A 25,999-nucleotide genomic window follows, 5' to 3' on the forward strand; every position below is an offset into this window, starting at 1 on the left:
ACATAGGCGCATACTTACATTACACCATTAACAGCAGCGATAATCCCATCGCCATGGTGAATGACGTCATGAAGGGGAGCCGGCTTATTACTTCTTTGTGATTGGTTCAAGTTGCTTTCAACAGTAGTCGTCATTTGTGATCGCCAGTAAGGAGCCCTTCGGAATCATCATGTCGTGGTAAGTGTTGTCGGGGTATTCGGCATCGATATATGCTGACTACCACCGCTATCAATTCACTAGGATCCAGTACATCATGCATATTGGTAACACAGTGCTTTAGTGATATCACTTGTTCCCTGGGAGATGATAATATGCATTGCTCTGAACACTGATTCAAAATACAACATGTCTGCCTACACTATGTGTAGATGGCAGATCCAAATTTTATTTAAAATTAGTTTAAATTTATGTAATCAGAGAAAAGTGGGGGGAAACAAACCTTAATCTTATTTTAGGGTTTACATTTGGGAAGTGATGCTGAAAGGTATGAAAATTACTTTATTGAGAGAGTGCACAATAAACTGTGAGAGGATATATATGTTATAGATGCAATAACTTGTATCTACTCAGTATTAAGATTATATCCGATTTGTCAACTGCTGAGAATAATTGACCCAGGTTTGACATTGAATATAATCTTTTTATAATCTGAATCTTTATTCACCATTACAGACTCCCACAAGTACTTTATTATACAGCCCGTCAGCTTTTCAGTACTATCATAAATGCATCTCATTGCCACACAATTATAATTTTTCATTATGTGCCTTATATATGTAGCCTGATGAGCTTTATTACCAGACTAGTCACATATTCTAAAATCATTATCTCTTGCAACAATTTACCGAGATGTATGATAATGAAGTAATAAAGTCTAGAAAACTCTTTTGTGAGACAACATTTGCTAGCCGGATAATGTATCTTTATGTAGCATCTGCAATATTTGATGTGCAGAGGAATTCTCATTCAATGCCGTCCATTAAAAACAAGTGACTACTTTTCAAGGACTCAGCAGGATTGTACATTTGAAAGCTTATCTAGGAAGGAAGGAGGTGCAGATGGTCAAATGTGCTGTAATCCTTTGCTACTTATGGGGTATTATGTGTTATCAGTCTTATGTCAAACTGGTCACACACAGTGCGATCACAACCTGAGCGCCATAGGATAGGATCAATGCCAAATTCGTCCACACAATTCAATGATAAAAAAAACAAAGGAAATGTTTCAATAAGACAATAGCAGAGTGTGCTATATGGAGATTAGTGTTGTTTACCTATTATCTGGTACATGTCTATGATATTTCATATGAAATAAAAGGCACCACGGAAGGAAGAGCCTCACGGAAGGAAGAACTCCCTCCCTCCATCAGAACTTCCCCCAATCTGTCCAGTTTCAAACAGTGTTTAAAAACCCACCTTTTTCTTAAAGCCTTCCAGTCTCCCACTTAACTTCCTACCTTTTCTTCTGACTCTTCCCCTCCATTCCCCTTCCCCTATCCCTATCCTCCATCTCTCCCCTGTGTTCTCTGTCAGTCCACCCCTCCCCTTAGATTGTACGCTCCTTTGAGCAGGGCTTTCTCTCCTCCTGTCTTCACCACTTTTAACTCTGCTCGCCAGCTACCCTGCCTTCCTCCTCGAGGACCCTCTTCCCGCGTCCCCTCTCCCTCCCTTCTCTTCCCCCTGGGGGTCTCCCTCTCATCTGTGCCCTCCCTCCTAAGTGCCGTTGCTGGCTGACCTCCCCCTCTCCCCTCCCCTCTAGCTGTGCCTTGAGCTCACTGAGTTACTGTGATTATTGTTTACTATTCTGTGGTCTCACCTTGTATTGTAATCTTGTCTGTCCCTGTATGGCGCCGCGGACACCTAGTGGCGCCCTATAAATAAAAATTAATAATAATAATAATAATAAATTTTGCCCTATTGACTTTCTAGAACTGTTTGACATTTAATGACTGGGGGTCTGATTCATTAAGGATCTTAACTTAATAGACTTCTTATTTCAGTCTCCTGGACAAAACCATGTTACAATGCAAGGGGTTGCAAATTAGTATTCTGTTTTGCACATAAGTTAAATACTGACTGTTTTTTCATGTAGCACACACATATCAACTTTAAATTTCAGTGTACAAATAAGCTATCAAGTATTTGTGTTCTACATGAAAAAAACAGTCAGTATTTAACTTATGTGCAAAACAGAAAACTAGTTTGCACCCCTTGCATTGTAACATGGTTTTGTCCAGGAGACTGAAATAAGATACCTCTTCATTTAAGATCCTTAATGAATCAGGCCCAGGGTCCTTAAAGCCGAAGACGTAGGCTAGTAACAGGAACTAGTATTGGTGTTATACTGTTATCCCTGTATAACATGTACACAAATATGTTCCTGGAAAAATTGATTTGATCAACATCATATTTTGGACTTATTGATTTATGTTGTGCTTTATTTACACATTTATGTTTTTTATTTTATTTATGCACATTTAATCTTATATATAGTGGTGGAAGTGGGCTGGTATATGTTAGTATGCTATACTAACATGTCCCCAACTACCTTGATTGTAAAACTATCAGATTTAATTCATTAATTTCCATTCTGCCACTTCGACCACGGTGTGTGTGTGTGTGTATATATATATATATATATATATACACAAGTTAACCCGTGCATGATACTCATGCATTCTAGTCATCATGCATTTGGGCCTAGCCCAGGCCTCCTCAGGGGAAGATTGTTACTTCCCGACGCAAGCGCCCTTTTTAATGTGTGTTCATGAGGTAAAATTTTCTCACGAAAATGAGTTTGACCCCTCAACTTGTAAATTTAGCCTTTACTACCCCTCCCACGGGGGGAAGGGGGGATGATGGAAGTTAACTGACTTGACTATTCTAATTTTTTTGTCAAATAATGTCAGTATACCAAATTTCAAATCAATTGGATGAGCCCTTTCTGAGAAAATAGTTTTTTACACACACACACACACTAACGCACGCCTCTACACATGTGTGTTCATGAGGTAAAATTACCTCACGAAAATGAGTTTGAGCCCTACCAAATTTCAGCCCTTTTTGAATTTTTTTCCCCACACACACTAAGAATTTAGTAGGTCAGTGTATAACTCTGCCCAGCAGGTGGCGCTGCAACTTGGTTTTTTTTTTCCACACACACACAGACAGACAGACGCCACTAAACATTTATATATTAGATATATTTATACACACATATATATTGTGAAGCCTACTATACACAATCTCCCCCTCTATGGTGGGTTCTCTGTCCCAAATGATATCAGATTGGCAGGTTGGGTAGATATTATATTACTCCTTACACATCTTTATAGATGCCACGGATTAACTCCAGGTTGGGGGCATTTCAAAGGTGCCTTCATTCCCTTATAAGTGTGAAGCTAGACAGACTCCATGTTCCCCATTAAACCAAAGGGACCTGTGACTACAAGATAAGAGCACTTGGCTAGGGGTTATTTATTTTGCCTTTCATCACAGATGATAGCTTATCTCTTTAGGTGGGGATGAGGGACATGTTAGACCCCCGGTCCAGTGGTCTCTATATGAAAGTGCTGGGGTCACTATTGATTTAATACTCCCGTAAAAAGTAATGAAACGTTCACTACAAAGTTGACAATGTTCTAGCCATAAGTTAAGGCTGTAGTATCCAGCAATGGAAATCATTAGTTAATGCGGGTTTCAGAAGAATTACAGAGTCAGTAGACATATACACAATGAGATGTCAGCTCTTTCCCTCACCGGCGGTGCAGTATAATAAGAGGGATTATTGATTTCCTGCCAGTAATGGCGGTAATGCACTCTATCACCGCTTCAAGCAAATCCATGACGTATGAATATTACTATATTATATTAAAATTAATATCATATATATATATATATATATATATATATATATATATATATATATATATATTTTTACATAAGTACGATTGGAGAAGAATATGGTCCATGTGCCTTTCATGAATATTTCTAGGGAGAATAAAATGTACAATTGTTTTAGTCCCCAGACATCGCACATTTAAATACCTGGTCTAGCAGCAGCCGGGGGAATTTCCCACTGGCCTTAAAACTCTTATAATTGCCTCACCTTCACAGATCTGTGCTGATACTGATACTGCGAAACAGCGCTGCGAGACGTCACGTCTGTCTTTTCAAAGTGTTTCTTCATGCTGGCCAATCCGCCAGGCACCGTGCAGGCTTCAGACTCCTCCAGTACCTGGAGCGAAATTAAAATTATGGATATTTATGCTTTAAAAGTCCATATATATTTTCCCTCAACGGAGACAGGAAAGGACTGCTAGATCTGCACATACGTTCCAAAAATCTAATAAACTGCACACTGTATAATACATTTTTTTTTTGTGTGAAATAAATGGGAACTATATTTAAAATGCCTAAAAGATGCATGGCGTAATACTCCGTTTTTTAAATTAGTCTGCTTCTGCCAGCGCATTTTATTTAAAAATAATGGAGTCTGAAATCACCAATAAATATATAACATTTTTACATATTTTCTAGCCGGCATAACGGTTCGGACCATGTGATTACTTTTGGGAGAGACAGCCTGTCGGGAGAGAGGAAATAGACAATGAAAATGGCAGCTTGAACATATTGCTCCTAACAGTTGCTGTGCATCACCTATCAGCGTGTCGTGCTGACAAGCCATCTACATTTTGATCCAATTTGGTTTGCCTCTGAAAGAAAGAGTGCGTTCATAAAACAGAGTAGGAGGTAATGAATAAAAAGCCTGCAGCCTCACAGTTTCCTCACACGGAAAACGAGATTGATGGGTCTCTGAGAAATATTTATTTTTCTATTGTTTCTGAAATAGGTGGAGGTTTCAAGCAGAAAAAGACAGAACTTCACATTTATTTTGTTTAGAATATGCTGCCGTTTAACAACAAATATACTTGGCGACTCTTCAAACAGACCTTTCAACCTACCGTGCACCACCAGTTCTTATTTTTAAATCTTTTAAGTCTAAATTAAGGTTTTAATTTAAAATGTACCTGTCAACTACGCACCTTGAAGACATTCACTAGTGACTTTATAGTCAACATCCTCATGAACAGTTGATTTAAATTGGCTGCATCCACGGCGTGTGGGAAACAGGTACACTTACGGGGATTTGCAGTTTATTTTAGATCTTTTTTAAACTCCCTCTACTTCCAATAATAGTACTTTGTTAGGGGTATTTAGCAGGGTTCCAGAACGCCCATTTGACCCGCGGATCATGGATCTGACACAGCAGCTGCTATGGAGATACCAGAGCAGCACCGAAAATAGAGCTTGGACTCTGGAGCAAACAGAGGGAGTCCCAGAGGAGGGACCCCCACCAAAATACTATTATTTTGAAGTGGGAGAAAAATAGCAATTTTTATATAATACAAACTCATAAGCTTACCTCCCAATATTGGCACTAGGCAAATTGAATGGTCATGCCACCCTTCTTAAGCACTAGGCTGTCCCTAACCCCTATCTACTAAAAATACCCCTGCAGTGCTGATATCAGCATGTCACATCGTCCAATAACCTCCACAATTGGGACAAAACTCCTGGCAGGTAGGATCGTGGTGCAGTCCCCTAAAATTGGGACTAACTGTCCCACCTAAATCAGGAGGTATGCATAAGGAATTGGAAGAGAAGCAGATGAAATAAACTCATGGTGGGTGAAGTCGATATCCAAATAAAATATTATTGGTTTGCTTGGCGCATTTCTTAACAGCAACTCAACCAGCTGCCATCCCTGTGATTACAATGTGCTCTTTTCCTCATATATCCCTTAGTCAGTCTTAGGAGTCTATTTGCAATGAGCCAAAAAACAATGGCCATCGCAGCTCTTCTTTTACTTTATCGTGGGGTTAAACCAGAAGAAAGCAGAGATTTCTCCTGCCTTATCCTGTTTAACGCTGGTCAAAGCCTTAAAAAATGAATGCCAACTAAAGATGGTAAATACCAGTGCAGTACATTTTGTGTCACCTCTGTATGCAGAGATTAGGCTAGGTACACACTGGAGTATTTTCCCACCAATCTGTTATTTACAATGATTGTACATACGACTGAAGGTCTGACCGGTTGGCCGATTCATGCATACACACTATACATGATTTACCTTCAGATCTGTGCTCTTCATCTGGTCCTATAGTCGTTTAGAGAATGACAGCACAATAGTCATTCATTCATTCATTCATTCTTGTCACACTGATTAACCGCCTTGTTATAGCTATCCACATGTCATAACGAATTTCCTTAGCTTCTGTGACTATTAAACTAAATATTCAGTCTCGGAACGAATAAATGAATTATTACATCTACAGCACTCTCTACATTTAATCACCGGGACATGTTAATTGTCGGCATTGGCTGAAAAGACCATGGGCTAGATTTACTAAGCTGCGGGTTTGAAAAAGTGGAGATGTTGCCTATAGCAGCCAACCAGATTCTAGCTATCATTTTGTAGAAGGTACTAAATAAATGAAAGCTAGAATCTGATTGGTTGCTATAGGCAACATCCCCACTCTTTCAAACCCGCAGCTTAGTAAATCTAGCCCCATGACTCTGTAAACTCTATGGAGATGGTGATTATGAGTGCAAACACACTACATGATCGGAAGGTGATTGCAATGAGATTATTAAACAGTACAACCAACCAAATGAAACGACAATCGTCACTTTGGAACGACTGTCGCTCATCGCGTAAGTATACACACTAACGCTATATGTGGCCGAGCTGTCGTTTATCAGGTGATTGGCCCGATAATCAGCTGAAGAACCTCCAATGTGTACCTAGCCTTACTGCCATCTGCGACCCACCGAGGATAAATAGATCCCTGAGTGTCAATAGTTAAAGAAGATTGAACAGTTAGCAGGTCAGGATTGTCTGAGAACATGCTGCAAATAACGAGTGGCGCACGCAGGGGGGTTTCTGGGTCTCCAGAAACCCCTCCCCTCCGCTAACAAAGTGCTCCTACATACGGCACTGTACTATACAGCAGCCACGGCGCTGTCAAAGAAGCGTGTATACAGCACCGCCGCGGACGCTTCTTTGACAGCACCGCAGCTGCTGTATAGTACATCGCTGCCGAATCGGAGCTGCATGCGCTCCTGATAACCTTGTACACAACAGGGCTCATTTGCTAACGTTGTATTTTGGTGCATCATTTGCACTGAACCACAGCATCCAAGTTTCTGATTGGTCGCTGTGGCAATGCACCGTTAGTGAATGAGCCTAACTGAATTAACTATATATACATTTATTAGCATGTCCCAGCAGTTGCTACCTGTCTCTGTACAAAGTAATCATGTTTCTTTACATTTCAAGTGTTCATTAAGAGGAGAAAATTACTTTTTCATATGATTTTATTATCTCCTGTCCGTAAAGCTGCCAATCACACAACATCTAGCTTTTGCACTAATCATAATTGGTTTAACTGAGTGAGTCATTGCTACTCTTCCTTATTTCTATGTTGATTAGGCTGCTCCTAATGGATTTGGAGTGTACAGAGAGAAAGAGAAAACTGCACAGCCAGAGAATTAAAATGAGATTTGGAAATTATACTAGCATCCAGTAACAAAAGCTGAGACACAGCACTATCTATAAATCTATACGGTATTATTGTAAGATTGTCATTTTACACTCGGGTAGCAGAAAGTTTTAATGCCGGAGATGTATGTGATGTGTTTTCTCATTAGCAAATGTTATTGCTGCTTTGACCCATGATTAATTTTATTTGATTGCAATTTTTCACTAGATTTCAAATGAAATTAGTATTCAGTACTGTATGTATATGTGAGAGCCGCAATCATTTTTTATTTTATTTTATTATTTTTTTTACATTTAAAAGTTTACTGTGGTGGAAACAGATTTTTATACTAGCTTAAAGTGTTCCCGTCACATAGACTGCGCAGAGGTTGGCATTTTGTTGAATGAAGATTCACTGGGGCATTAAATACTTTTTTGCTGATGAATATTGGTTCAGCTCATAAAATATCTGTGTCTACTACTGCGTGAAACACTCAAAATACTACCTAAGTAGCTCACACTTACTTATAACCAGATTTTCTAGACTGTACTAGATAAATGATAGCTAGAATCTAGAAAAGTAGTTGCTATGGGCAACATCTCCACTTTTCCTTTTTAGAAGTCTTGATAAATCTACCCCATAATGTAAATTACAGAGTATAATTAGTGCTTCACATATACTCTTAAGACATGTTTAAGGTTACATCTAGGTGGGTGTTTTGCCATCTATTTGTAAAAAACACAGACATATTCTTTTCTGTCACAGATTCTAGAAGCATAAGACATAAATCACGGTGGCTCAGTGCTTAGCACTTTTGCCTCACAGCACTGGGGTCATGAGTTCAATTCCTGACCATGGCCTTATTTGTGTAGAGTTTGTGTGGGTTTCCTTTAGGCTCTCCGGTTTCCTCCCACACTCCAAAAACAAACTAGTAGATTAATTGGCTGCTATTAAATTGACCTTAGTAGTCTCTCTCGGTCTGTGTATGTTAAGAAATTTAGACTGTGAACTCCAGTGGGGCAGGCAGGGACTGATGTCAGTAAATTCTCTGTACAATGCTGCAGAATAAGTGGCACTATATTAATAGCTGATGGTGATGAAGTCAGGCCTCATTTTCTATGCCTGCAATTGGCATTTTCTTTATAATCCCATTCAAGTGTAAGGACAAATGTTTTAGGAACATATTAGTAACACTATGTGAAGAGCAAGAGTCCATCGGATACACTACTAAAAAGTGTCTTCCTTAATGTCTATAGGAAGTTAAAGAAATATGTTTATAAATGTACGTGAGTGATTGACTTTAGAAGTTGCTGTTTTACTCCTAAAACACATTTTGTCAGTACAGTTATGCCAGTAGCAAGGCCCAGAAAACAGTCACGTAGACGTCAAAGACTGCAACACTATGTACTGGTGAGTAGACAAAGTGCAGTACTGAAGTTGGTAAGACCTCATCTTGAATATACAGTACAGTTCTGGGCACCACTCTATAAAAAAGATAATCTGGAACTAGAAAAGGTTCAGAGAGAGGCGACAAAATTGATAAAGGGTATGGAGTCATTAAGTTATGAGGAAAGGTTAGCCAATTTAGGCATGTTTACTTTAGAAAAGAGGCGTCTAAGAGGGGATGTGATTACTATGTACAAATACATTAAGGGTCAATAGAGAGAACTTTCATGGGAACTTTTTACCCCAAGGACCATACACAGGACACGCGGTCACCCCTAAGGTTAGAGGAGAGGACATTTCACAACCAGCAAAGGAAGGGGTTCTTTACAGTAAGGGCAGTCAAGATATAGAATTCACTGCCAGGGAAGGTTGTGATGGCAGATTCAATAGATATGTTTAATAAAGGGTTAGACAAATTTTTAGCGGAAAAGTGTATCCAGGGATATGACCATTAATTAAAATGAAGGATAGTAGTGGATATAGGGTAAAAATAGGACTGCAATATTGGGTCTGGGGGAATTTTCACAATTGAAACAGATTGGCGGTTGCTTACTCTGGATCAATTTCAAATATAAGTGCAGGATCGCAGGAGATCCAAAATAGGTTCAACTTGATGGACTGGTGTCTTTTTTCAACCTCATCAACTATGTTACTATGTTACTATGAAGCAAACCATGTCCGTCTTTCAGCTGTTATTTGCTTTATTCAAAGGAAGTGATCAACCATTATTATAGGCTCTGTATACTAATATGCAAAACAATTTTTTATAATTCATTCTAACATAAATTATTTTATTATTTAAACTATAAATAAGGACACAAAGCTGAATATATGTTTCGATAACTTACATTCATGGTGGAGGTTTGTCCTTTGTTGGTAGCAGCCGCTTGGTACATAGCCATTCTTTCCTTTAACGGTAGAGATTCAAGCAAATCCAAAGGTATATTACCACTCCTGGTCGTGTCTTCTGATGGTCCTTTTTTGTTTCTCGTGACACCTAGCATAGATTGAAGGAATACGAGTATAAATATAGTTCCACAATTTGAATATGAAAGGCTATCTGAGCTTTGGTAGGCGTGCACTGCACATAGAACGAAATAACTCATTGGCAACAGTGTTCCACTCCCCCTCTGTTGCCTGAAGTGACACTTGTGTTACCCCATCACATCTAATCATTGGCCACCCGCTATCTTAAAAGCCCTGTAATTGGCTGTGAGTGGAGTAGAGTCAAGTTGGTGATAATAGTTCCTTTCCTTCTCCTGTAACTAAACCTTTCACACAGCACTACAGTGATTTCAGGAAGGAGTACAGGAGACTCATGCCCATACTTGCCAACTCTCCCTGAATGTCAGGGAGACTCCCTGAACTAGGGGTGATCTCCCTCACTCCCTGAAGAGTCTGGCATTCTCCCTGATGCTGAGCCAGTACAAGACGTGGTTGGCTTCGCCATCTGTGGCATGATGACACAGTTCAGAAATTGTGTCCTATATCCATGTATTGATGCCTATGGAGGTGGCCATTTTCATGGAGACCAAGATTTAATCAAAGACTGACAGGTAAGACAACATGACTTCAGTAATGGAGACAGCAATGTAAGAGACACTTCAGTCTGTAGAGATTCATTAGCTGCTTTTCTTTAACGCATAGTTGCCTACTCTCCCGGAATGTACGGGAGACTCCCGGTTATCGCCCCCACAATAGATAAGTGGAGGGGCTTAATGACGCAAATATTGGGTCATCTTAGCCCTGCCCCCTGCTGTAATTGGGCAAAATTGTGACAATCATTTAGAGGGCAGGGCCAAAATGATGTAATTCATCAAGCCCTGCCCCGCGCACACCCACCTCCCCCCCGGATCTCCCTGAAGCCAACGAGGAAAAGTTGGCAAGTATGATGTAGCCTCTGCTAGTATTGTACTGTAAAATATACTGAATATAGAACCATTGCGAGTGCTGGATTTCAAACAGCTCTTTTGCTTTGAAAGAATTTCCTTATGTAATATTTAATATTTATCTGTTACACTATTGGATGAAGCTGAATAACCAGAGATCTGTGAAGAGACAGAGAAATGATCTTCATGATCAGGAAGATATAACTATCCTGAACTTTACAAAGTAGATAAAAACATTTTGAACATTTTGTCCTGCAAGTTCTTTTTGCAGTTGCAGAAATTTAGCTGTGAAAACTGTTGCAATAACTTAAAGTCTCTTACTATGTTATATAATATTCTTATTTATAAGAATACATGCCTTTGTTTTAAATCAATCTGTATAAATAAAAACAAGCACATACACAGCAATGTGTAGTTTTCCAGGGATGGTCTAAAAATGAAATAAAATAAAACTGTTATTGACTCTACACTACAAAGTAAAGCAGTGGATTTATTTTGCAGTCTGACAAAATAGACATTGTTTTTAAGACCATGTATTTGGAGTGTGTGATTTATACTAGTCTTATGTTTTTCTGGTATAAAGTGACTTTTCTATAAAAACAATAAAATATGCGTCTCCAAATAAGCACAGAACTCTATAACAGTACAATAAATCTTCTCTTTGCAGCAATGCAATGCTGCTAATTTGTTTCACAATAAGAAGCAGTAGGATAGATACCCCAGGCTATCAGAACAATGGACAAAGATAATTAGTAAAACTGGATATTTGCCATAGTGGTTCCCTGTTTAATTTAGCATCTGTTGGAAAATACATCTGGGGTAAATGTATGAAGCTGAGATTTTTATGGCGGGTTTGAAAAGCCAATCAGATTCTAGCTGTCATTTATTTAGTACATTCTACAAAATGACAGCTAGAATCTGATTGGTTGCTATAGGCAACATCTCCAGTTTTCAACTGATACATTTACTCCTAGTCTTTAAAAAACTGTTTTTGTGACAGGTAGGATTTCTAACCTCAGATCCCAAATGAAGTACATATTATGGCATATACACCTTAGGGCTTGTACTGTGCAAACGTCTCCATTCAAAGGTGAATTCATGTATTCAGCCTTGTAAAGAGTTGTCCTAGGATTGTAAATCCGCATGGCAGCTGTTGGTGTCACCAATGTGGGACATTGTTGAAAACTGTTGAATATCCAATAGGCTGACAAGACTGCAGCCTGGGGCACGAGGCTTTTTTGAAGGGGGAGGGGGGGAGCTGAAAGATGTTTGAAGGAGCAAAATTGTGATAGGGAGAGGTTTAAACTGAAATTCATTTTAAAGCGTAATGAATAGTTGTTCTCCAAAGTAAAAATAAAATATGAAAGAAAAAGGTAGTAAGGTTTTAATCTATTCCTATGGGGAAGGATGAAGACAATGTTCCTGATTCATTAAGGAAAGCAAACAAAATGAGTAACTTTGAATCTTGGCAAAACCATGTTGCATTGCAGGAGAAGGCAAATTTAAAATGTGGGTACAGATTTATAGTAGGGCATGTCCTAGATCAACTGTAAATTTCAGTGTACAAATAAAGCTATCAAGTATTTGTGTGCTACATGAAAAAACAGCCAGTATTTAACTTATGTGCAAAATAATAAACTAATTTGCACCCCTTAAATTGTAACATGGTTTTATCCAGGAGAAAACTTACTCTTTTTTTTGCCTTACTTTCCTTAATGAATCAGGCCCAATGAGTGATCCTCAGTCCAGCGCTTGAGGATAAGCAAGTAGGAGAGACAAGGATGGTGATAGGTGCAGGTGCAGCAGACTCTCTCCACCTTTACACCGTCTCCCTCAGTAACACTCTTTCATGTCTTTGTTCTCCTATACAGTTCTAACTTTAATAAAAACAAAATGAGTGACAAATATTTGCCGTGACCTGTTTAAAAGGCCAAGTTGAGCGGAGTTTAGAAAACACGTAAATATAAACATTGGAGGTGGGTTTTAAATTAAGGTCAAGTTCCGTTCTATCTTTAGCCTGCCGTGGAAGGTGAAGGGGCGCTGTGAACGTATTAGCCTAGACAGCTTGTATCCTTAATAAGACCCTGACTGGTGTAGAGGAAAAGTGCTGTAACTCATAGCAAAGAGTGTTTGCCTTTGTGTTCTAAACTGTACAGAAAATGATCTTGGTTACAGCTCCTTTGTCCTGTGCATCAGTTTTCATTACTGTCCCCTTGAGTCTGTTCCCACCTGCATGCATTCTCACATGTTGATGTATGCGGTGGTTTCTCATGGACACCTGGGAAAGATAAGTCATTTTTATGGTCGTTCGGTTTTGGGTGCATAAAATGTAAGTAGAGATGAAGCATATGGCTTCCTGGAGCAGTGATTTCAAGTTTGCATTTTTTGCACATGAAAATGGAAGTGTATTTTTAATAGTGTACTCTTCACTCAGTTATAAACACATTTTACTACATCCTGGATTAGGTCTGTCTGAATAGAGACAAAGGGCCTAAACCATTAAGTAGAGCAAAGCAAAAAAAAAGAAGTAACTTTGCACCTCGGCAAAACCATGTTGCATTGGAGGGGGAGAAAAAAATAAAATATGAAATAGATTTATATTTGGGGTAGGGCAGGTCCTAGATCAACTTTAAATGTCAGTGTAAAAATAAAGCTATCAAGTATTTGTGTGCTAGATGAAAAACAGGCAGTGTTTAACTTATGTGTAAAATGATAAACTAATTTGCACCCCTTGCATTGTAACATGGTTTGTCCAGGATGAAACCTCTGTATCTGTTGCACAGGCTCATGTGTTATTCCATTGCTTGAGTTGTTTTGAGCATATGCTATATGTTCAGACTCACTTGTGCTTTGGGTGTGAGTAATACATGGATATTCCCTTTGGTACAGTATACTTCCAATTGGTAAGTAATAGGAGAGAATATCAATGAATGTGTAAGAGAATGACCTTAACTAATAAGTGTTTGTGGTTTGTGTTGCAGACTATGTCAGTAAGGTCAAGTAGCAGAATCAGAGCTGAGTGTTTTTGGTTTTTAGCAAGTAAGTACTTCTAAATAGTAATAAAACAGATGTTTAGTGTAGGAGACATACAGTATATCTCATTCTAAATCAGGGAGCAGAGTAATTTAAGAATGTCTTGTCCTGTTCCAGAAAGCCATTGGATAGTTAGATTGGCACTGTGTATATTGTTAATGCAGTAGGAAGATAATCGCTATTGGTCAGCTTCTGAATGTACCAACAGGCCATGGAGATGACTGTTTATACCATTCTGCAATGGCTAGATTTCCCACATGTGTGAAAAAATTGAATATTGCTCCTTTCCTTTGGACCAAGGGGCGAGATCAGACTTGTGCGGCTGCCTAAAGGTTACCAGGGTAATGAGGAGAATTGGTCTTATTTTTGTTGCTGCCTTAAGCTGGGTACACACTACAGAAATTTCAACCAACTTTTTATGCCGAGCGATTTTACATGCGATCGATGGTGCGATCGCTCGGTCCATGGACTGCATACACACTAGCCTTGTTTAGGAAGATAAAGGGAAGAGAGGATGTCCCTTTAGCGACTTTTTACAGCCATGTTGTCGTGAGCAATGACTGTAATTTCGTACTCACTGTTGTGGATCGGTCGGAAACTTATACACACTACACAACGGAAACGAGATTGGAACGAAAATATTAAACGGTACGACCAACCAAATGAGGCGACAATCGTCCATTTGGGCAGACTTTCGACCATCGTGTCACTGCACACACTGACCCGACTTTTGAACGAGCGGTCGTATGTCGGCTGATTGAGCCAATTATTGGACGAAAACCGTGTAGTGTGTACCCAGCTTTAGAATGGGCTCAGGCAACCTGTGTCTCTCCAGCTATTGTGAAACTACACCCCAATTCCCTGCCATCAACTACAGCTGGTGACCTCAGATTGCCTACATCTCCCTAAGGCGTAGATTTATCAAGTATCCTAAAAAGGAAAATTGAATGAATTGTCCATAGCAGCCAATCAGATTCTAGTTATTATTTTTTAGAATGTCCTAGATAAACGAATACAAATAATTTGATTGGTTGCTACGGGCAAAACCTTCATTTTTCCTTTCTAGAAGGTATAATAAATCTACCCCTAAGACTACATACACATGGCACTGTTCAGTATCCGTGGGACACTAAGTTAGAGCTGTGATCAGACAGGAAATAAAATAATAAAAGCATGTTCTTGAGGCCAGCTTCCATTTCAGCTTTCTGTGTGTTGTTCTTCCTGGAACATAATTAGCTCGACGTGACCTCCTGTATGAGCTGGGTTCAACAAATAGGCTAACTCAGCACAGATATGGCATATCCTTGACACTGAGCACTGCCATGTATCTACACAGTCTTAGATGTAACTGTCACTTTTTATGGAAGATTTTTGTTTAATAAAAAAAAGTAAAGAAGAAAGTTTTAAAAAACATACAAAAATCTACCCTGCATCTACAGACCGTTTCTGGCGGAACTGTGGTCAGCAGGGTTCCCTGTCTCACGTTTGGTGAAGTTACCCAAAAAGTAAGCCCTTTTGGCATGAAGTGTCCGATCTTATTCATAAGGTCCCCTCTTTCCTTCTATCTCCTGCCTCGTCTACCTCCTGGAATCCATAGATTGATCTAGAAACTTGCCTGTCATATTCTTACTCCAGCTAAATGCCTGATCGCCTCCAGAATTGGGAAAATCCTGATCCTCTTACAATCCTATCCCTAATTAATAATGTTTGGCAGATGTATAAATTAGAACATATCACCAGCATAATCCATGATCGTCACAATCAATTTTTGAGGGTTGGCAAACCTGGACTGATTACTTTGATTCTTGAGATCCCTTTTTCTTATATTTACTAATGTAAACGTGCTTAGAGGAAAGTAAAGCAAAAAAATTAGTAACTTTGAACCTTTGCAAAACCATGATGATATGTAAGAGGTGCAAAGGAGTTTATTATTTTGCACATAAGGAAAATACTGGCTGCTTTTTCATGTAGGATGTAAATACTTGATAGCTTTTATTTTACACAGACATTAAAAGTTGATCTAGGATATGCCCTACCCGAACTATAAATCTGTCCCCACATTTTAAATTTACCTCCCTCTTCAATGCAACATGGTTTTGCCAAGGTTCATTTTTTTGCTTTCCTTACCTTAATGAATCAGGCCCAGCATCTTCTTGCATTCCTTATTCCTTTTCTTACTCTCTATCTCTCCCTCTCCATCCCTTTAAAATGCATATGGCTAATGTCCTTTCCTTCACGCACCTTACCAACCTTCGTACCTTATAAGTGTAACTTAAACTAATGAAATAAAGACACAGACACGTATAGCTACTTTGGCAAAAGTTTGCAGTTTTTTATTAATTATAAACCAATTAAATGAAAGTCACCTGGTGGTGGCGAGAGCAAACTGCAGTCAACTAAACAACTAATCATCTAACCAAATACTGCAATGCCCAAATGGCATTCAAACTAACCAAGGAATACTCCCTTACTATTGGCCGGTGTTAAACAGGCGTCAACATGACTGCTCCCTTCTGGACTCAACATTGACGGCCACGCAAAGCACGCCAAGGGATCCTCCACTCAGAAGGATGAAGAGTAATGTTACTTGAAAGGGGCAGTTATGTGCAGCCAAATATCATAACCACCGTTGTGACTAGTCGTTGACTGCACTGCTCTCCTACCAACTGCGCCTCCTCTGTAAAAAAGAATTGTTAGAATCAAACAAATAACTAGCTAGGCGGGCGGGGAGGCATCCGTGAAAATGCAGGAAGGAAAGATCTTGCAATCCATGGGAGTTCCTATTGAGGTGACTAAAACCACTCCCCATGGATTCTATTGGCTGGGAATGAAACATCTTTAACCCCGAATGGGTAAGGGCCTGAAAAACATAATCCATGCACTTTAAGTGCCCTCAGCTAAAATGGCTTCGCTTAACATACTAACATCCCCTAGTATATCCTCTTCCCTTTTTCTATGTCCTCATTAGACCTCTCATCCTTTAGTTCACCATAGCCCTACCTCTTCACCAGTTTTGAACTGATGTATTCACCCAACTTAATCCTGTCCATGACGTTTTAAAAAATAGGGATCTACTTTGCTGAATGTTGTACATTTCTCTCTCTACCTGTCCCACCCCCCCTCGCCAAATGTGTAAAACTTCAATAAGATACTATTTCTAAAAAAAACATGCAAAATCTGTTTGTTTCTATGGTAAAAACAAATGTAGCAATAGAAACAGTGCAGTCCACTGATAGTTTCCATGGTTACAGAGGCCGCTAAGGAAGGTCAGTTCAAATCATAACTGTCATTTGGAGCAACAGAGTGTTTCTGAGGTTTCAACAGGCAATTACTGTCAGAAGTCTTATTTTAAATACCAGGAATTATTTAAATTATTTGTAGTACACAACATAATTATTTTCATTAGGCAAAATCATTTTGAGTTGTTAATACCCTTTAAAACCATTCTGCAGATATCTTTGTATTGTAGTTTAAGAGGTTGGGATTATCCTAAACGATAATTTAAGCACCCAGTGCCACGTAATAAATATGAAGCATGTTTCACATTTTTCTTTTGCTAAACTAAATGAGTCACAAATGTTTTGGGCACCATAGGATGATCCTTTGGAAACTTGAAAATATGTCAAAAATATACATTAAGGGATGGTATCATAAATAAAAGCTCTAAGAGTAGTGCCCTGTAATGAGTATTACAAAAGCAAAATGCAAAATTCAAAAATGTTCTCTATTTTATTGACTAGGAATCACTAGTGTGTCCACACAACTCTTGTACAACAGACAGTCTAGCTTGGTGATATGTCTTGAATTGCTCACCTAGGGCTAAATTTAGTAAAGTTTTGTTTTTTTGGCAATTTTGAAAGCAGCACACATTGCCAATGATTTTGCCATCCAACCGCGGAATTTACAATGCAGCATTTTGGAAGATAAAAAGTGAAATAAAAAAAACCCTCCCCTTTAGTAATAGACTGTGCTAATTAGCATTGGGCCCAGTCCTCCAGGGGGGGAGGGGGGGGGAGAGTATTTATTAAATAAAACAAATAGGACACAATTTTTTTTATATAAAATGAAGGCGTTACAAGCATTTATTAAATAATACAAAGAGGCACAGGTAATTATTAAATAATACAAAGAGGGTACATGTACTTATTAAATAATAAAAAGGAGGAATGATTATTTATTTTATATCCTTGGTACCCCATGGCCAAGGGTACCAGGAAGGGCACAATTATATTTAGCATTTGGACCTGCATCTCTAGGTACAGGAGCCTGAATGTTTATTTGGGCCCCCACCTAGAGAAAAGGGCCCGATGCTAAGTAGCATGGACCATTACTAAATTGGAGGGTGGATTTTGCTTTTTTCCATTTTCGTTCTTGAATTATATTTTTTTTAACTATTGACAGGAAAAACAGCTCAAATCACACACAAATTTATGGCAAGTTTTTTGACCTTTTTTACATCGGTTTGACAAAACCCATAATACTAAATGTAGGAATTTGAATCTTTTACATTTAAAAAAATTGCAAAATTTGAAAAGCCTTAAAGGGGTCCAAAAATGATAGTAGACGCATCTTTAAAATGATGATGGGCAATTTTGCAATTGATCACGCAAAGTGAATGCAGTTCCGAAGTTCAAAATGGGGGCGTGAACTTGTTTTCTCACCCAACTACTACATGACAAATTATGCACTATGCTCCCACCTTTTTACCAGCTCATAAATGACCCTAATTATGTCTAATGAAGCTAAACATTGTAATTTTCTGTGCTCATTCATATAAATGTTACTTTTTCATACTAGGAGATGAAAATACAAAACGTGATATAAAAGCTTTGTTTAACGAAATGTAACAAAGTAAGAGTATATGTATAAATGAATAGCTAGATATTTCCTCATAATTTGCAATTATTTTGTAACTATGGGGAACATCAGTTACGCACATACCAGATATCCAGCAATATATTTGGCTTGCTCAGAGGACATTGTAAAATGACAAATAATAGCTTGCTAGTAATTGGAAACTTGCTTTAAATGATTAGAAGGTCAGGGAACTTTTGTCGCTATACACAGCTTTAATAACAGAGCTTATTTGTTACCTGCACCACAGGGAGAAATATTGTCATTTCAAATTATTTCTTCTTACAGCAGTAAACAAACAATAAAACCACAACAGATGTGGATTCTTAGTAAATATTGCCTGCACCACCTATATAAACAACGTATTTCTTTGGTGATATGAAACAACAAATTTATTATTATTACTACTATTATGAACTAAATTACCAGTGTATCAGGGGTTCTTGTTAACAAAGAGTTTTTTAAAGTGTGTTTGACTAGGGTCTGAGGAGGAAAACCTTTTTAGTTATTAATCTTTATCACCTCTTCATCTGTGCGCACCATGATTTGAACTGGTCAAGATTGATCAACCTGTAGCCAATCAGATAACATCAATGTTCGCAGCAGCACAGATTATTTCAGGAGATGAATGTGCTGTATCAGGAGAGGAGTGATTGTATTTATAAGGACAGAGCTGCATGTGACAAGGGCAGTGACATGATCTGGGGAGGGGAATGGAGGCAGATGGGAAGTCACAAACTGAGAGTTATATAGTGGAAGGAGCAGGGTCCCCATCAGCACAGAGTATATCAGGAGATGAGTAACTGTATTAATGAGGACAGGGCTGCATGTGACAGGGGCAGTGACTTGATGTGAGCAGGAGAATGGAAGCAGGTGGGAAGTCAAAAACTGAGAGTTAGATAGTGGAAGGGGCAGGATACCCCATCAGCACAGAGTATATCAGGAGATGAGTAACTGTATTAATGAGGACAGGGCTGCATGTGACAGGGGCAGTGACTTGATGTGAGCAGGAGAATGGAAGCAGGTGGGAAGTCACAAACTGAGAGTTAGATAGTGGAAGGGGCAGGATACCCCATCAGCACAGAGTATATCAGGAGATGAGTGACTGTATTAATGAGGACAGGGCTGCATGTGACAGGGGCAGTGACTTGATGTGAGCAGGAGAATGGAAGCAGGTGGGAAGTCACAAACTGAAAGTTAGATAGTGGAAGGAGCAGGATACCCCAGCAGAAGAGAATAATATTGTCAGGACCTGTCAGACTGGTTCATGAAGATTGTGGTGTCAAATGCACCTTTGCATGAAACAAAATTCATACATACAGTTTGCTTCTATAATTGGCAGGACCATACTTTACATTTACTAATGTACATTTGAAAACCACCATGTCTAAAAATTATGAAAACACATGTGGCAGCACTCGTCATGTGACTGTAGAACTGCCTGGGTGGTCTGCCCAACACAGCAAGATGTACGCCTGAGAGTGAGAGGACATTGGGACTGTTCTTATTATATATGTCTCTGCTTTATGTGTGAAGTTTTTTATTACGTTGCTCAGAGTGGGCCTGATTCATTTAGACACGCATACTGAACGCAATATGCGTTTGTTTTAAACTGCACGTAAACCAGGTATATGTACCCCACATTCAACTAGGAGTGTATGTGAAGGTACATGTGGTAATGAATACGGGTCCAGGTCAGCTGTGCTCTACTAGACAGGACACTGCCGGATACGTCCAATACATATGAGGAATATAAAATCCCAAAAGAACGCACACACAAAAAAATACAACTATTCATCTAATGTTACAGGTTAATAATATAGACAGTCATGACAAAACATTAAAAAATAAAAAAAAGTGTTTTTTTTATATTTTCCTTTTTTCCCTATGAAATACATTTATTAGTATGTTATGAATGTCTACTGGACATAAAATACATTTATCAAGGTGCTCCTGATTGCAAACACATGTAATAGCATGCATACTCAGCCGTCATCACTAGTAATCGGCAATTAGACTAGACCTGTAGCTGGAGCAAGAGATACGGCTAAACATCACATACCTTAGAGATGCCCAGAGCTTGAATCAGTCGAGATTGACACGCCCTTACTGTACATTGACTATGGGCATATGCCCGTTCCCTGCCCTGTTCTTTCCCTGAAATCGTAGGCTGTAGTAGTAAATGTTCGTTGCGCTCAAAGATGAATTCAGCGTGGCTGCGTTTTGTGGCATATGAACCGGTTCTGGGCATGTGCAGAGTGATTGTGCGGATTGTACACACAAAATCTGTGTTTACGTGCCTTGATGAATCAGGCTAGAAATGCACTTCAGGTTTGGAAAAGTGAAGATGTTGCCTATAGCAACCAATCAGATTCTAGTTATCATTTATTTAGTACATTCTATAGAATGACAGCTATGATCTCATTGGTTGCTATAGGCAACATCTCCACTTTTTCAAACCCGCAGTTTAGTAAATATACCCCTAGGTCTGAGCTGGATCTAATAGTCAGATTCCAGCTATCATTTTTCATATTGTACAAGATAAATGATAGCTAGAATCTGATAAGTTGCACAGGCAACACTTCTACTTTTCCTTTCTAGAAGCTGTAGTAAATATACTCCATTATCTCTAACAATTATTATAGGTAATATATAGCAATTTTTTTTTAAAGTTGATCAACTTTAAAAATAAAAGTCTAGCTCATTCAACGAGACTGACATATGTCCAATAGGAATATTAATCTCTCTTTCAAATAGTTGCAGTTGTCAATACATTTTTAGAGGACTTTTTTTTAATTATTCCTATAGAAGTTATACATTTAGACACCATTACTTTAATATACACAACACTACACATTTTTAAATATTTATAAATATTTTACTTTTAAAGTTATTTAAAAAATAATATAATTAAAACTTTTATTTTTCTCTCTTTTTTGCATCAGCTAATAGTGAACTGATAATCCGAATATCAGTTCAGGACAGAAAACAGCTGCCTCCATTTAATATAGGTGACAGGAATATTTTTGAACAACTGAGAGAAGTAGGGACAAGAAGAATTGGGGAGTTTTACGTTTTTGGCACACAGCTATTCACAGATCCACAAAGAGTGTAAAACTTTAGGACAGGTGTAAAATTTTGCCACAATGGAAAGATTATTGGAAAAATATGCATTTCACCTCTATAGATCAAAATTGCATACATCTTCTATAGAAGGGTTTTAACAAAGTGCAGGGGGGAAACATTCTTCAAAGGAAGAGAAGTATTAGAACACGAGGACATGTACTGACAAGGGAGGGAAGGAGGTTCAGAGGAAATTTGAGGAAAAATTACTTCACAGAAAGGGTAGTGGATACGTGGAATAGCCTCCCATCAGAGGTGGTAGAGGCTGATACAGAAGAGCAATTTAAACCTGCTTGGGATAGACATAAGGATATCCTTACAAAAGAACTAAGGATCAAATAGGGTTTGAAGTTACCATAGAAAAAATAGTATTCAAAATGGGCAGACTAGATGGGCCAAGTAGTTCTTATCTGTCATTAAATTCTATGTGTACAGTAATTCTAAATGTAACAACATGCGTACGTGCTGCAAAATATTTATTTTAATGCTTAATGCTACCTTTGGAACCCCATCTCAATGGTGCTGCATTGTTCTAGTGAAACCTATAGGTTGTATCCTAAGAATGACATCTCTTAGAAACTCACTTCCTGGCAGAATTGCAGCTAAACAACAGCTGGAGAGTCACGGGTTGCTTAGACTTTCATTAGACCAGTCAAGCACCCAGCAACGTCTGACAGAAACTCCGCAAAGTATTTTACCCTCCAGTTGAGTCACAGGTGGATCTGTCATAATGACTTATTCCCTCTTTGCTTCATGTTCTCGTGAATATAGCAACAACATGTATCAAGAACAGGATTGCTGCTGGCAAGCCGAAGGTCGGAAATTCAAACTCAAAGTTCTAAGCTTGAGCCTACTTCATTCTAAAATATATCTATGTATCTAATTTATTCTAATAGTTTTGTAGTAATATTATATGGAAAACTTAATTACTATGTGTCTCAGTCATTAAGGAAAGCGAGGCTAAAGAAGGAGTAAATGTTTTCTAAGACAAACCATGTTTATTTTTACACTGAAATTTAAAGTTGATCTATCCCAACTATAAATCTTTTCCCACATTTTAAATTTACCACCAATGCAACATGGTTTTGCCCAGGTGCAAAGTTACTCCTTTTTTTACGATGCATTCATCAGCAGCTATTTATCTAGCGGCACTAATTCCACAGCGCTGTCCAGAGAACACACATCAGTCCCTTCCCCATTGGAGCTTACAGTCTAAATTCCCTAAAACAGAGACACACACAGACTGAGAGAGACTAGGGTCAATTTAATAGCAGCCAATTAACCTACTATTATGTTTTTGGAGTGTGAGAGGAAACCCACGAAAAACACGGGGAGAACATACAAACTCCAGACAGATAAGGCCATGATTGGGAATCGAACTCATGACCCCAGTGCTATGAGGCAGAAGTGCTAACTACTAAGCCACCATACTACTTTGCTCTCCTTAATGACTCAGGCCCTATATGTTATTCTAGTGTGTAAGAGAAGTGTTTTTTTCTGTTCTTTGTGAGCTGCACTGCATTTGTGATGCTAATAGATGCTGAATAATATTAAAGAAATGTTTGAATACATTGAAGCCTATTGGTCTGAGTAAAAGGGTATACCAGAATATTCTCCAGCCCGCATTTGGAACACACTATAAATGGACATCATCAGGGGGGCAAGCAATATAAGTGTCCCAAATCTATGGAGGCCCTTCAAGCCTCTGTATAATGTAGAGGACAACTGCCTAACCGAACACATGCCCAGCACACCAATGTCCAGATCTAGCAAAGAGATAGATTATTTTGTTATTATCAAACCTGCTAAAAAGGTAAAGTGGAGCTGTTGCCCATAGCAACCAATCTGATTCTAGCTATAATTTATCTAGCACATTGTAGAAAATGACAGCTAGATCTGATTGGTTGCTATGGGCGTGTCAGTTTTGCTTTTTTTTTTAAAAAAACTTTATTTTTGTGAGTGACATAAAAAGAACAAACAAGCATGCATGGCATTGCAGAGATTGTGCAGTCTTACTTTCTGTTAAGTGAGCTATGGGAAGTGATTGACTTGATTGTCTTTCTGGTAACGATATATTACTGATGGCAGCTCTGATCCTTCCCCAGACAGTTATAGCAACTTCTAAAGTACATGTGTACCTTATTCAAATAAAAATAAGATGACAGATGCTGTAGTTATGTGTTAGGGAGTTTTGGGCTACTGCACAACTACCTATGATTCCTGGATATTTTAATTATAATATGAATTCAATAAATCCCTGACTTATATGGTAAAGGGATACTTTGTTATATTGAAAATGGTAAGCTGTTTCTCAGTAAGCACAAACTATTTAAAGGGTATTATTTCAATTATTTAGCGCCCAAATAGTATTAACAGAGGCAGACATGGATTATAGGCTTGAATTGCAATAGAACAACGGACTGGGTGCTCAACAGAGCCATGAAAGTGAGTTATTTCAAAGCTCTAGAGTGCAGAATCATGTAGGATCAGCGCCGGTGCTAGGGTCCTTGGCGCCCTAGGCACAGTTTGAAAATCGCCGCCCCCCCCTTTAAAAATCGCCGCCCCCCCCCTTTAAAAATCGCTGCCCCCCCCTTTAAAAATCGCCGCTGCGCTTCCCTCCCCACCCCTCCCCATGTCTTTCTTTAACTTACCTGCATGAAGCTACTCCTCTCTGCTCTGTCTTCTCCCCTCCACTCACAGACACTGTCGGGCCGTGATGATGACATCATCATCACGGCCTGTCACTGTCAGTGAGCGGAGGGGAGAAGACAGAGCAGAGAGGAGCAGCTTCATGCAGGTAAGTTTCAATAGCCCCTTCCCTCCTCTCCTCCCCGTGGATTTCACTTTTTTTTTATTTCGAGGCGCCCTGCAGAGCCCGGCGCCCTAGGCAATTGCCTAACCTTGCCTAATGGGAGCGCTGGGCCTGTGTAGGATATACCTTCATCACCCCATAATACAACCTGTTACTGTTTGATGACTTATATAAATTCTAAGGAGAGCATTCAATTGGCCACGTTACTGTAAAAAGTAACGTGGCCTGCACACTATTACCGATATTATGGTAATAGTGCGCATAATTACTTCTAATATGGTAATTATGAGCCGCGAGCAGAAATGTGTTAAAATTACCGTGTTAACGGTAATAGGTTTATTGCGGCGTTATTCTGGGGAAGTTCAATTCCCCCGAAGTATAGGATTCTGAACAGAGTATAGCAGTGTTCAATTCTTATAAACTGTAGCACATCTGTAACCTATACATTTGGCAGTCGTTTTGATTTACTCCCATAGTGACCACTGATAAAGAATATATCTCTCAATTATACCTATAGACTGTCCTAATTAACAGTGCTTTTAGGGTAAGTCTCATCTAAATGTGGGCATAGCTGAGAGGATCAGGTTATGTTTATCAGGGGTAAGATTGGCATGGTCGATGGTTTGACCAAATTTTGTTGTTGCTTTTAATGTTTCAATGTTGGCAAGTATGGAAAAATGTTACATTTAGTGTTATGACTAACTTTGCTCATAGGTGCAAATCTGCATTAAAACCATAGCAGCCAATCAGACAGTAGACTTCATTGAATCCAGAAAAATAAAAATAAATTGCTGATTGGTTGCAATGGTTTTATTATCAATTTGCACCTTTAAATAGTAATTGTAATTTGTTCCTTCCACAAATGTTTCTAGACTGTTGAAATTTCACTTGTTGATTTGTTGTTTAATATTAGCCATCACATCCTTGGCCTTAATAGAATTGATAGATTGTAGCATAAAGCGCCTCTCTTAGAACACTCTTTTCAAAGCCTCAATTTGCAGCTTGGTGCTTCTGTGTACTGAAATTGTGTCCTGATCTTTCAATAAGCCTCTATGGGAAAATGAGCTGTACTTTGTCAGTTAATGTTGTCTTAAAAATATTACAGAGCCTTGACAGTTAATTGAGTTTCCATGGCAGCAGAGGCTGTTAGGGGAATCATGACAGTGGATTTTGAGACAGCGTTGGTCTCTGTTAATGGACAGTGAAATAAACAGGTCCGTTCATCACCCAGAATTTGTGTTGTTTAAACTCCTTGAGAACATTATTGATATACTAACACTGAAACGAGCATCGATATAC

General features: G+C 38.8%; 1 protein-coding gene across 2 annotated transcripts in view; it reads right to left on the reverse strand.

The window, feature by feature from the left end:
- The window catches only part of XIRP2 (xin actin binding repeat containing 2), a 228,763-nt gene that overhangs the window by 25,561 nt on the left and 177,203 nt on the right, over positions 1-25,999 (reverse strand). For both annotated transcript variants that reach the window (XM_075180721.1, XM_075180722.1), the window contains 2 exons: positions 9,838-9,986; positions 4,108-4,236 (listed from right to left, as the gene is read on the reverse strand). In XM_075180721.1, the coding sequence (XP_075036822.1) occupies positions 4,108-4,236; positions 9,838-9,986 (278 nt within the window). The remainder of the gene's footprint in view (positions 1-4,107; positions 4,237-9,837; positions 9,987-25,999) is intronic.

The sequence above is a fragment of the Mixophyes fleayi genome, chromosome 7 (genome assembly GCF_038048845.1).
Source record: "Mixophyes fleayi isolate aMixFle1 chromosome 7, aMixFle1.hap1, whole genome shotgun sequence".
NCBI lineage: Eukaryota > Metazoa > Chordata > Amphibia > Anura > Limnodynastidae > Mixophyes > Mixophyes fleayi.